The following is a 13,266-nucleotide window of genomic DNA, read 5'->3' as shown; positions in this document are numbered from 1 at the left end:
CAAGCAGACTAATAGAGAAGAAATGGAGACAGAAATGGAGAGGGAGAGAGGCAGAGAGGAAAGGGATACAGGCACTGCGTGTGAGGGACTTGGAGAGAAAGGGGGAGAGATAAAGAGAAGGCAGGGAGGAGGGAACAGAAAAAACAAAAGGGGAAGAGAGAGAGAGAGAGAGAGAGAATGAACCTTGCCTTTAAAGAGCTGTGTCAGTGTCCGGAGCTCACTGTAGTATAAAGTAGCTGCTCCAGTCACTGGCAGCTTGCTCTGTGATCCAAACATTCAGATTAACAGGGGCCCACGAGCTGATTGGCTGCTGTGGAATCCTCCTGGCTTTGTGGGGAAGCCTGCAGAGGGCTGGTCTAACTCTGGCTTCGGAGAGCGAGGAGGAGCGAGCAGCTAAATGCTGGCACAGTCTGCCAGAGCTGAGTGTGTGAGAGGGAGTGAGCGTGTGTGAGAGTGTGTGTGAGGGCAGTGTGTAGTCAGCCTGGGGCACTGCATGCGGCGAGCTGACATCTCAGGCAGCTTGGGGAGAGTGTGCAGCTGGCCGGGAGAGAGGGAAGGGGAGAGAGAAAGAGGAATCGCCTCGATAATCTCTCCCTTACTTCAAAACACCCACCAAGTGCCTGAAATTCTGGGGCAGGAATTCTGGTGGAGACGCCAGCTACCTGCCCACCTGGCTGGACTCCACCACCCAGGGAGCTGTGTGACCTTCAGCAGATAGGAAGCCTGGTGGGGACACAGGAGCAGCTTCGGGTTTTTCTTCCTTGGCTCCCATCCTCTGCCATCAGGAGTGTGCGAGCAGGCGGGTGAGGTGGGCATCGCGGAGGTACCTCGCTGACTCTGGGCACAGAGCTGGTGCGCTGACCATGCAGAAACTCTTTGCTGCGTTTCTCGGGCTGCTGTTGGCTGGCCTGCCATTGCCCGGCTCGGGGGGCAGCGCCGAGGAGTACGAATACTACGGCTGGCAGTCGGACCACCTCCAGGGCGGGCGCTTCTATGCCAAGCAGCCGCAGTGCGTGGACATCCCCAACGACCTGCGGCTTTGCCACAACATCGGCTACCGCAAGATGCGCGTGCCCAACCTGCTGGAGCACGACACCCTGCCCGAGATCAAGCAGCAGGCCAGCAGCTGGGTGCCCCTGCTCGCCAAGCGGTGCCACCCCGACACCCAGATCTTCCTCTGCTCCCTCTTCGCCCCCATCTGCCTGGACCGGCCCATTTACCCATGTCGATCGCTGTGCCAAGCTGTGCGGGACGGTTGCTCGCCTGTCATGGAGTCCTTTGGCTTCCCGTGGCCGGAGATGCTGAGATGCGACCGCTTCCCCCTCGACAATGACCTCTGCGTCTCGCTGCAGTCACCTAGCATCCAGCCAACTCAACCACCAGGTAATGGGCAGTGGGGGTCAGGGCGCGGTGCGTGGGGGAGGGGGTTGTTGCGGTGTGGCAAACAGGGGTCGAGATCCAGGTGTCGATGGCCTCAAACTCCTCTTCAGAACCTTGCTTTTGTAAATGAGCTTGTGGCTGTGATTTTGCTTTGAGATTGTCAGGGATGGTTGTTAACGGGAGCTTACTGTGCGATGTGAGGAGTGAGAGAGAGAGAGGGGGAGAAACAGAGAGGGAGTGGGATGGAGAGAGTAAGGAACAGAGGTAGAGGAACAGGAGGAGAAAGAGGCTCAGAGCGAGGGAGCGAGAGGGACAGAAAGAGAAAAGGACGGAGAGGAAGAGAGAGAAATGGATGGAGAGAATTGGAGAGGAGGAAAGGGGCAGAGAGGGAGAGCAAGAGACTGAGTGACAGAGAGAGAGAGAGAGAGACAGAGGGTGAAGCATAGTGAGAAAGGGAGAGGGAGAGTGAGAGAGAGGGGGACTCGAACTAGGAACAGAGGAAAAGGGTCAGAGAGTGAAAGGAAGAGTGAGACTGAACAACAGGGAGAGATAGAGAAAGAGAGAAAGGGGGAAAGAAGCAGGAACTGAGAGAGACCAAAGGAGAGATAGAGAGAGAGGGTGAGCAAAGGAGAGACAGAGAGAGAGTGACAGACAAACATGTATAGAGAGAGAGTGCCTTTCGTGACTCGGCATTTCCCAAATGTACAGTTACTGTTGGTCCAGGAGAGATACCATAGAGATGTGAGCAGAGGGTTAGTGCTAAAGGGAGAGAGAGTCCTGGAAAGGAGGTAGAGAGCGAAGGAAAGTGGACAGAGATAGAACGGCAAAAAGAGAGATAAGTGGATAGAAGGGATACAGAAAAAGAGAGATGCAGAAAGGAGAGGGAGAGGCAAGAAATAAAGGAAGAAAGGGCAAGGATGAAATATTGCAGGGGAAAGATGGAGTGATTCAGCAATTAGGGATAGATCAGCTGGCTGAAATAGGGAAGGGTGGAGACAATGAAATAGATGTGAGTTTCAAACTTTTGATGTATAACGGTTCCTCTGGTGTAATATGTAGCTGGATGATAGAAAGTTGCAGCAATGCTGTGAAAATACTGGTGCAATTTAGGGGTGATTTGTTTTAATTCAGTCCATTATTCCTTTTTTTATTATATATGAATAAGTAATTTGTTAGGAAATGTTACCTTTCATTGAGAATGCTGCCTTGCTGTAAGGTCTGTGTGCTGGAGGGCAGCTCCCCTTAAATCCCCTAATATCGGGTGTAGCTCTGGGTCTCAGGTTGTGTCTCCTTAGTATGGTGAGCTAAAGGTTGCAGGTGTTAGGGATACCCCCCCCCCCCCCCCCAACCCTCTCCCCACCTCCATGGGCTATTCCCATGCATCCCCCTGCCTTCTAACCTCAATGGGCAATCTCAGAGACGTATTGACAACTCATTTGCCAGACCTCATGGCTGCAGAGGGTGATCCAAAAAGAGAAATAGGTGTGGGGGAACCAAATTGGGGACAGGGGATGATTTTAGAGGCGGGGTGGTGGGTGGGGGGTGGGGGGGGGAGGTCTTGTGGAGATTGGCTTGAGCCTCACTCATTGAGCAAAGGGTCTCTTTTGTTAGCATGTGGCAACCCTTGGATGACTGACTGCACTCCATCCTGAGGGAATCGTAGAAGTCATGGAATTTACAGTGCAAAAAGAGGCTATTTGGCCAATCGAGACTGCACCGGCCCTTGAAAAGAGCACCCCGTTTAAGCCTATGCCCCTACCCCATATCCGTTACCCAGTAACCCCACCCAACCTTTTTGGACACAAAGGGCAATTTATCATCATAGAATCATATAATTTGCAGTGCAGAAAGAGGCCATTTGGCCCATTGGGTCTGCACCGGCCCTTGGAAAGAGCACCCCGTTTAAGCCCACACTTCCGACCTATCCCCAGAACCCAGTAACCCCACCTAACCTTTTTGGACACTAAGGGCAATTCAGCAGGGCCAATCCACCTAACCTTGGGACTGTGGGTGGAAACCGGAGCACCCGGAGGAAACCCACGTAGACACGGGGAGAACGTGCAGACTCCGCGCAGACAGTGACCCAGGCCGGGAATCGAACCTGGGACCCTGGCGCTGAGCTAACCACTGTGCTACCGTGCCGCCCATCTCAAGAACTGCTGAGAGGTTAGGGTTGTAGAATGGTACGGTAGAGAAGGAGGCCATTCATCCCACCATTCCTGTGCTGGCTCCCTGAAAGAGTTACCCGATTATCTCCACTCGCCCGACGTTTTCACCTCAGCTCTGGATGTTGCAACCCTCCAGCCTTCGATCAACTTTCCCTCCACTGCCCTTTTGTGAAACCCAGTGCAGATTATTGTGTCCAAAAACAAAAACGTTTCCTCATCTTCCTCCTGGGTCATTACCTCATCACCCTAACCCTATAAATTGACGGTGTGGTGTGGTACACACTGTTGAGGAGAATTTGTGGGAATGCCAATAGGTCTAGGGAATCGCACTCTCCGGGATCCTATCTGTGCTCTTCTTGTCTTGTGACTGAGTACTCAGCATTACAGCACAGCCGGATTGTTCTAGAAACTTAAACAGCCCGGGGTAAAAGAAAATCTACGAAAGTGCCAGAAAACGCTGCTCAAAACAGTTTTCCCTTGACATGCATTCCCGAAAGAGATGTTGTCGTGTGATTAACCATTGAAACCCGGACTTTCCGTGGGGGGGGGGGTTGATGTTGGATGAATTAGTTTTCCAGTTTAAAATGTTTTATGAAAACCTTTAGCCTTTGCCAAAAAGAAAAGTAAGCACTTTTAGCTGAAATGTTTGTTGCGCGACATTCATCGAGAGAGTTAGGTTCCTAGAATGTTACAACACAAAAGGAGGCCATTCAGTCCCTAATGCTGCTACTAGCCATTTGAAGAAACAATGCAAGAATGCAATGCAAGAAACAATAATTTTCACTGTATACCAATACATGTGACAATAATAAATCAGGTGAAAGTTGAAGGTGTTATCTGATTGGTCCTCCTCCCCCGCACTTTCCTTGATTTCTTCCAAAATATTACATTTCAGCCGGATGGGAATACTTTGCTGAAAAGTCAACATTTGGCAGTGAGGAGGTTAAATGGGGAACAAAAACAGTCACGAACCACCTCCACTTTCAAGCCAGTGTCCCCTTGTGCCCAGGGGGCGGGGGATGTGGGGGGGGGGGGGTGTCTAAGTGTGTGTGTGTATGGGTGGGTATCTATGTATGTATGTGGGTGTGTGTGGGTATGGATGGGTGTGTATGTAGGTGTGGGTGCCTGTGTGTGACGAGTGTGTCTATGTGTAGTGTGTGGGCTTGTGTATGTATGAGTGTGAGTGGGTGTGTGACTGTGGGTGGGTGTGTGTATGTTTGTGTAGGTGTGTGCGTTTGTGGGTGTGCATGCTTGTGTGTGTCAGTGTGTGTGTGTGGATGTCTGTGTGTGTCAATATGTGTGCTTGTGTTTTTGTGTGTGTGTGTGTGTGCGTGGAGTGTGGGTGTGTGTGTTTGTGTGTCTGTGTGTGTACCTTTGTGTGCTTGTGTGGGTGTGTGTGTGGGGGTGCTTATGTGGGTGTTGATGTGTAGGTGCGCATGTGGGTGTGTGTGTGGGTGTGTGTATGGGCTAAATATAGGTGTGAGTGGGTGTGGTTGTGTGTGTGTAGGTGTGGGTGTAGGTGTGTGTCGGTATGTGTGTGGGTATGTATGTGTTGGTGTGTGGGGGTGTATGTGTGTATGTGTGGATGTCGTTGTGGGTATTTGTGTGTGGGTGTGTGTGTGGGTATGTGAGTGTGGGTGTGTGTTGATATGTGTGTGGGTGTGTGTGGGTGTGGGTATGTGTGCGGGTATGGGTGTGGGTATGTGTGTGGGTATGCGTGTGGGTGTGTGTATGTGTGGGTGTGGGTATGTGTGCGGGTATGGGTGTGGGTGTGTGTGTAGGTATGTGTGTGAGGGGGTATGTGTGTTGGTATGTGTGCGTGGGTGTGTGTGTGTGGGGGTGTAGGTGTGGGTGTGGGTATGTGTTTGTGTGTGGGTATGTGTGTTGGTGTGGGTGTGTGTGGGGGGTATGTGTGTGTGGATATGTGTGTGTGTGTGGGTGTGTGTGTGTGGGCATGTGTGTGTGTGGGTATGTGTGTGTGTGGGTATGTGTGTGTGTGGGTATGTGTGTGTGTTTGTGTGTGTGTGGGTATGTGTGTGTAGGGTGTGTGTGTGTGTGGGGGGGTATGTGTGTGGGTATGTGTGTGTGTGTGTGGGGATGTGTGTGTGGGTATTTGTGTGTGTGTGGGTATGTGTGTGTGTGGGTATGTGTGTGTGTGTGTGTGGGTATGTGTGTGGGTATGTGTGTGTGTGGGTGTGTGTGTGGGTATGTGTGTGTGGGTATGTGTGTGTGTGGGTGTGTGTGTGGGTATGTGTGTGTGGGTGTGTGTGTGTGTATGTGTGTTTGTGGGGGGTATGTGTGTGTGTGTGGGTGTGTGTGTGGGTATGTGTGTTTGTGGGGGGTATGTGTGTGTGTGGTGTGTGTGTGTGGGTATGTGTGTGTGGTGTGTGTGGTGTGTGTGTGTGGGTATGTGTGTGTGTGGGTGTGGGTATGTGTGTGTGGGTATGTGTGTGTGGGTATGTGTGTGTGCGGGTGTGTGTGTGGGTATGTGTGTGTGGGTATGTGTGTGAGTGTGGGTGTGTGTGTGGGTATGTGTGTTTGTGGGGGGTGTGTGGGTATGTGTGGGTGTGTGTGTGGGTATGTGTGTGGGTGTGTGTGGGTATGTGTGGGTGTGTGTGGGTGTGTGTGGGTATGTGTGTGGGTGTGTGTGGGGGTGTGTGTGTGGGTATGTGTGCGGGGGTGTGGGGGTATGTGTTTGGGTGTGTGTGTGGGTGTGTGTGTGGGTATGTGTGTTTGTGGGGGGTGTGTGGGTATGTGTGGGTGTGTGTGTGGGTATGTGTGTGGGTGTGTGTGGGTATGTGTGGGGTGTGGGTGTGTGTGGGTGTGTGTGTGGGTATGTGTGTGGGTGTGTGTGGAGGTGTGTGTGTGGGTATGTGTGCGGGGGTGTGGGGGTATGTGTTTGGGTGTGTGTGTGGGTGTGTGTGGGTATGTGTGTGGGTGTGTGTGTGTGGGTGTGTGGGGGTATGTGTGTGTGGGGGGTGTGTGTGGGTACGTGTGTGGGTGTGCGTGTGGGTATGTGTGTGTGTGTGTGTGGGTATGTGTGTGTGTGTGTGGGTGTGTGTGTGGGTATGTGTGTTTGTGGGGGGAGTGTGGGTATGTGTGGGTGTGTGTGGGTATGTGTGTGGGTGTGTGTGGGTATGTGTGGGTGTGTGTGGGTGTGTGTGTGGGTATGTGTGTGGGTGTGTGTGGGGGGGGTGTGTGTGGGTATGTGTGCGGGGGTGTGGGGGTATGTGTTTGGGTGTGTGTGTGGGTGTGTGTGTGGGTATGTGTGTGGGTGTGTGTGTGTGGGGGTATGTGTGTGTGGGGGGTGTGTGTGGGTACGTGTGTGGATGTGTGTGTGGGTATGTGTGCGGGGGTGTGGGGGTATGTGTTTGGGTATGTGTGTGGGTGTGTGTGTGGGGGTATGTGTGTGTGGGGGGTGTGTGTGGGTACGTGTGTGGGTGTGCGTGTGGGTATGTGTGTGTGTGTGTGTGGGTATGTGTGTGTGTGCTGGCTGGTTTATTTGTCCCTGTGTAGTTTGCTATTGCGCCCATTCCGCGGCATTGCCAACCCTGAAGATCTCAGAGAGCTGCAATGAGGTAATCAGAGTGGATCGAGCCAGGAGACGTTGGAGCGACTGGTCCCCAGTGTAACAGACACTGTCTAATTGACACAGTCTGTGCCGCGATCTCTGAAAGCAACAAATACAGCCTGCCTTTCAATGGCGAGAAGCCCATCCCCTGCTCACTCCACCCCTCACCATCGAAACACACCAATGTTGGTGCCAGTTTCATCTTCAGAATAAGAGGAGAATGCGTTCAAAACAAAGCCCTTTTCCCTAAATATCTCCACTTCTGCTTCAGAAAGTGAGACCCGTGCACAGTGACAGCTTTACTGACAGAAAAACTAGGGCGGTAAATCTGATTTTATTTTTAAATGCACACAATCAAACGCACATCCAACCTCAATGGAAACAAGCCCACAGCCCCCATATCATGTCGAGCCAGTTATTTTAAAGTGTTGTGTGGGTCAGTCATTCCACGCACAATCTCACACATACGACCTGAATGGTGTTACTTTTATTGGTCTTGTTTGGCTATGGAGTACAGTTTGCGACATCTCTGATCTACTCTGATCTTGAACCATTGAGGGAAGAGAGCAAAGACATCAGTTAGACTCCTCCTCTGAAGGACAGCACCTTGGACAGTGCGGCACTCCCTCAGTGCTGCAGTCAGGGTGACTGACCAGTCTTTGTGCTGAAGTCTCTAGGCTGGGACTTCAACAGAGAACTTTCTGACCCAGTATATGAGTGTTGACAACTGCGTCAAGGCTGACACATAACAGCGGCCAGGTGACTTAAGAAAGGAGATTGTGCAACAAGGTTAGCGAGAAACTTGTTAGTGTAAACCCTTACATTTCGGACTTTGAGATATTGTTATTTATAGCAGCCACCCCAACTGTAGCAAAGTTTGTAACTTCTCCCCAAAGTTATCACCTCCAACATTTAGAGACAGAAGGGCAGCAGGGGCTGGTTTAGCACACTGGGCTAAATCGCTGGCTTTGAAAGCCGACCAAGGCAGGCCAGCAGCACGGATCCCGTACCAGCCTCCCTGAACAGGCGCTGGAATGTCACGACTAGGGGCTTTTCACAGTCACTTCATTTGAAGCCTACTCGTGACAATAAGCGAGTTTCATTTCATTCACTGTCACCCTCCCCATATCTCACACAACACTGACTGAGAAACATATTGGCCATTCCATTGTTGGGTTAAAATCCCGAAACCTCTTCTTTAACAGCACTGTGGGTGTACTGTGACTCAAGAAGGCGGCTCACCCCCAACCTCTCAAGGGCGATTCGGGGATGAGTAATAAATGTTGCTCTCACCAGTGATTCTCGCAACCTGAGGAATAATGTTAAAATGCACAATATCCCTCATCGCCCATCAATGATTACACCCGCCGTCCACACAGTCCAGCAGAATTCATTGCCGAAAGGCACAGGAGGTGATTGGAAAAGAGAAAGGAAACATTTCCACGTAGTATCCCCCTGCTGTCTCCATCCTGATTTGGAACTATCGCCGTTTCTTCGCTGTCAGTAGGTCAAAATCCTGGAACGCCCTCCCTGCACGACACAGACAGGAGCGAAGGTGACTCACCAGCATCTGCTCAAGGGTGGTTATTGATGGACAATTATTTCAGTCTGGTTGGGGCTCGATGTTGATGTTAATGATCTCTTCAATGGTGACGTAATGTGAATGCCCGAGATGCTACCGGGAATGGATCCCTCAGGGACGAAGTTCAGTATTTGGCCGATGGTCGGATTTACGTGGCCACAGTCACAATTTGAGTTGTTCCTTATCTTCCACTTATGGAGCTCATGGCCACATCTTCCCTGGCCCATCCTAATGTGGTTGATATTTTGGACTGTACCCAATTGGGTTGGTTACTGGGCTGCAGTTGGCAATTTTTGGAATCAGCCAAGAGGTGTACCATCAAGGGGTGGGGCTGTGGTTGGTTTATAGAGTGTAAGGTGTATTCCAGGAGGGGGCTATGGATTTCAGACGAGTGTAAGGAGTTTCTTTGAGGTCCGGTGTCAGTGGGAGTGCGTGTGTAGTGGGACACTGAGACCCTCCTGGTGTCGGTGGGAGTGCTTCTTGAGCTGTCAGCAAGTTGCTGATAGAATCGTAGAATCCCTACAGTGCAGAAGGAGGCCATTCGACCCATCAAGTCTGTACCGACCCTCTGAAAGAGCACCCTACTGAGACCCACTCGCTTGCCCTATCCCCATAAACCCCCACATAACCTTTGAACACTTAAGGGCAATTTAGCACGGCCAATCCACCTAAGCTGCACATCTTCGGACTGTGGGAGGAAACCGGAGCACCCGGAGGAAACCCACGCGGACACGGGGAGAACGTGCAGACTCCAAACACAGTCTGGAGTTGAACGCGGGTCCCTGGTGCTGTGAGGCAGCCGTGCTAACCACTTTGCCACCGTGCCGCCCTGTTGTTTGAGGATGTTTTCCATGCAGACATCACGGTGTCCAATACATGCTAGCACAGGAAGCCACTCCAGCTGTTGTTGATCTCAACATCCCAGAAATAATCCTTATGACTTCCCGGAGGTGGATAACTTATCACATTTGTACGGCGGCTCCGGAGTCCCTGAGGAGCAGCAGTACTTCGCTGTTGGGTTGACTAGGATGAATGAGGCAGTGTATAGAATTGGCACTGCCGCCTGAGGTGGTACCTACTAGTTTCTGTCTGAGATTCACTCTGATGTTCTGGAGATATTGCCAGTAATAGGGATTGACGGGGATGGGGTGGGGGTTAGGTGTGGGTGGTCAATGTATGATATAGGGTGATTACAAGTTAATTTGGTGTTGGGCCATGAGTGAGTGTTTGGTCACAGGACGGGATACGAAGGTTCTTCCCTGGCTTTGGAGTTGTCCTGGTGTAAGGACACACAAACGGTCTTGCCAGTGTTGAAATAATTCTCTGCTTTCTGAAATGGCTTCCAGAGCACATAGATCTTCCGTGAGTGTTTTCTCATTGTCCTGGAGTTCTTTGGCCTGGAAAATCAGGGCCAAGTTGTCAGCTTAGATAAGAGTTGAGACTTGGTGGGAGGGAGATCACTGGTCTATATGTTGGAGAGAGTCAGTGTGAGAGGACTGATCCCTGTGGGACCCATTTTCGGATGAGCGCAGGAAGTTGATTTGATCTCCAAAGTGCCCATGGAACTGTCGGCTGCCGATCCTGAAGTTCAATAGTTGCAGGGTATTCACCGAGCAGCGATGAGCACATCGCATGAGAGGATGAAAACATAATTGACAAAGGAAGGGTTAACTTATTTTTCTCTTTGTGGCAAATATATCAACTTTGTTTTGGTAATGTTTTTCTTTTTGTGTTAATGGCAAGAAGTAATAAAAATGTTCTTGCAGCGAAACAGATGTTGGGATGTCCGCAGTGCCGTGGATTCCAGATACTCTGACAGCACTGAGCTGGGAGAAAAGCTTCTCGGAAATTAGCGCTGACAATAGGTGGAGGTCAAAGCAAAAAAAAAAGTCACCTCCAATCCATGGATCTAAAATTGTGATCCCCCCTCTCCCCACCCACCAACCGCACTTCATCTTCTTCAAAGGCTCCTTGCTCATAAACCCTTCATCAAAATTGAGTTCTCCTTAACATTATTTCAAAGCATTGACCCCACGCCCTCACGGATGTGCACGGCACAGCCAACCCCACTTGCTCACACCTTCCATCCCTTAAAGGGGCGGAAAAAGAGCCAATCGCAGGGTGTCTTCATGGCCTCTCTCATGGACTCAGGACATCGCATACACTTCACAGTGTGGACACTGAGGCTGCCAGTTTGTGCACAGTAAACTCATACACACACCCAAGAGATACCGAACAATTATGTTCTTTGAGAGAGGAAGTGGAAGACGAGTTGAGTGACAGAGTGGTGATCAGTTGGCTCCAAGCTCGAGTTATATTAAACCACATGGATCAAGGGTTAGATCAGAAATTTCAGCCAGGGTTCCTGCTCCAGACTGTGGGACAATGACACCTGCTGGATGTGCCATGATATTGGGCTCATTCGTGATGTGCCCCCCACAAACATCACCCGCTCCCCACCAAACTCACCACCTCACCCAACTCAGACCCTCACCCAACTCAGACACTCGCACACTCACCCCTCACCCAACTCAGACACTCGCACACTCACCCCTCACCCAACTCAGACCCTCACCCAACTCAGACACTCGCACACTCACCTCTTCACCGAACTCAGACACTCGCACACTCACCCCTCACCCAACTCAGACACTCGCACACTCACCCCTCACCCAACTCAGACACTCGCACACTCACCCCCTCACCCAACTCAGACCCTCACCAAACTCAGACCCTCACCAACTCAGACACTCGCACACTCACCCCCTCCCCACCAAACTCACCCCCTCACCCAACTCAGACCCTCACCCAACTCAGACCCTCACCCAACTGAGACCCTCACCCAACTCACCACCTCACCCAACTCAGACCCTCACCCAACTCAGACCCTCACCAAACTCAGACCCTCACCAACTCAGACACTCGCACACTCACCTCCTCACCGAACTCAGACACTCGCACACTCACCCCTCACCCAACTCAGACACTCGCACACTCACCCCCTCACCCAACTCAGACCCTCACCCAACTCACACCCTCACCCAACTCACACCCTCACCCAACTCAGACAATCGCACACTCACCCCCTCACCCAACTCAGACCCTCGCACACTCACCCCCTCACCCAACTCAGACACTCGCACACTCACCCCTCACCCAACTCAGACCCTCACCCAACTCACACCCTCACCCAACTCAGACAGTCGCACACTCACCCCCTCACCCAACTCAGACCCTCGCACACTCACCCCCTCACCCAACTCAGACCCTCACCCAACTCAGACACTCACACACTCACCCCCTCACCCAACTCAGACACTCGCACACTCACCTCCTCACCCAACCCAGACACTCGCACACTCACCCCCTCACCCAACTCACCCCCTCACCCAACTCACCCCCTCACCCAACTCACCCCCTCACCCAACTCAGACCCTCGCACACTCACCCCCTCACCCAACACAGACCCTCGCACACTCACCCCCTCACCCAACTGAGACCCTCGCACACTCACCCCCTCACCCAACTCAGACCCTCGCACACTCACCCCCTCACCCAACTCAGACCCTCACCCAACTCAGACCCTCGCACACTCACCCCCTCACCCGACACAGACGCTCGCACACTCACCCCCTCACCCAACTGAGACCCTCGCACACTCACCCCCTCGCCCAACTGAGACCCTCGCACACTCACCCCCTCACCCAATGGAGACCCTCGCACACTCACATCCTCACCCAACTGAGACCCTCGCACACTCACCCCCTCACCCAACTGAGACCCTCGCACACTCACATCCTCACCCAACTGAGACCCTCGCACACTCACATCCTCACCCAACTGAGACCCTCGCACACTCACCCCCTCACCCAACCCAGACACTCGCACACTCACCCCCTCACCCAACCCAGACACTTGCACACTCACCCCCTCACCCAACACAGACCCTCGCACACTCACCCCCTCACCCGACACAGACGCTCGCACACTCACCCCCTCACCCAACTCAGGCCCTCACCCAACTCACCCCCTCACCCAACTCACCCCCTCACCCAACACAGACCCTCACCCAATTGAGACCCTCGCACACTCACCTCCTCACCCAACTGAGACCCTCGCACACTCACCCCCTCACCCAACACAGACCCTCGCACACTCACCTCCTCACCCAACTCAGACCCTCGCACACTCACCCCCTCACCCAACACAGACCCTCGCACACTCACCCCCTCACCCAACTGAGACCCTCGCACACTCACCCCCTCACCCAACCCAGACACTCGCACACTCACCCCCTCACCCAACTGAGACCCTCACACACTCACCCCCTCACCCAATTGAGACCCTCGCACACACACACCCTCACCCAACTGAGACCCTTGCACACTCACCCCCTCACCCAACTGAGACCCTCACACACTCACCCCCTCACCCAACTCAGTCCCTTGCAGACTCACCCCCTCACCCAACTGAGACTCTTGCACACTCACCCCCTCACCCAACCCAGACACTTGCACACTCACCCCCTCACCCAACTGAGACCCTCGCACACTCACCCCCTCACC

General features: G+C 52.6%; 1 protein-coding gene across 1 annotated transcript in view; it reads left to right on the top strand.

Annotated features, from left to right (window-relative positions):
• The first annotated feature begins 247 nt into the window (after nucleotides 1-247).
• sfrp5 (secreted frizzled-related protein 5) overlaps nucleotides 248-13,266 on the top strand; it is a 95,870-nt gene continuing 82,851 nt past the window's right edge. Inside the window, exon 1 of the mRNA XM_038773138.1 lies at nucleotides 248-1,383. Coding sequence (XP_038629066.1) covers nucleotides 864-1,383 — 520 coding nt within the window. The 5' untranslated portion in view covers nucleotides 248-863. The remainder of the gene's footprint in view (nucleotides 1,384-13,266) is intronic.

This window comes from Scyliorhinus canicula, chromosome 16 (genome assembly GCF_902713615.1).
Source record: "Scyliorhinus canicula chromosome 16, sScyCan1.1, whole genome shotgun sequence".
Taxonomy (NCBI): domain Eukaryota; kingdom Metazoa; phylum Chordata; class Chondrichthyes; order Carcharhiniformes; family Scyliorhinidae; genus Scyliorhinus; species Scyliorhinus canicula.
The sequence above is the reverse complement of the archived record's forward strand: the minus strand, read 5'-3'. Positions and strand labels throughout refer to the sequence as shown.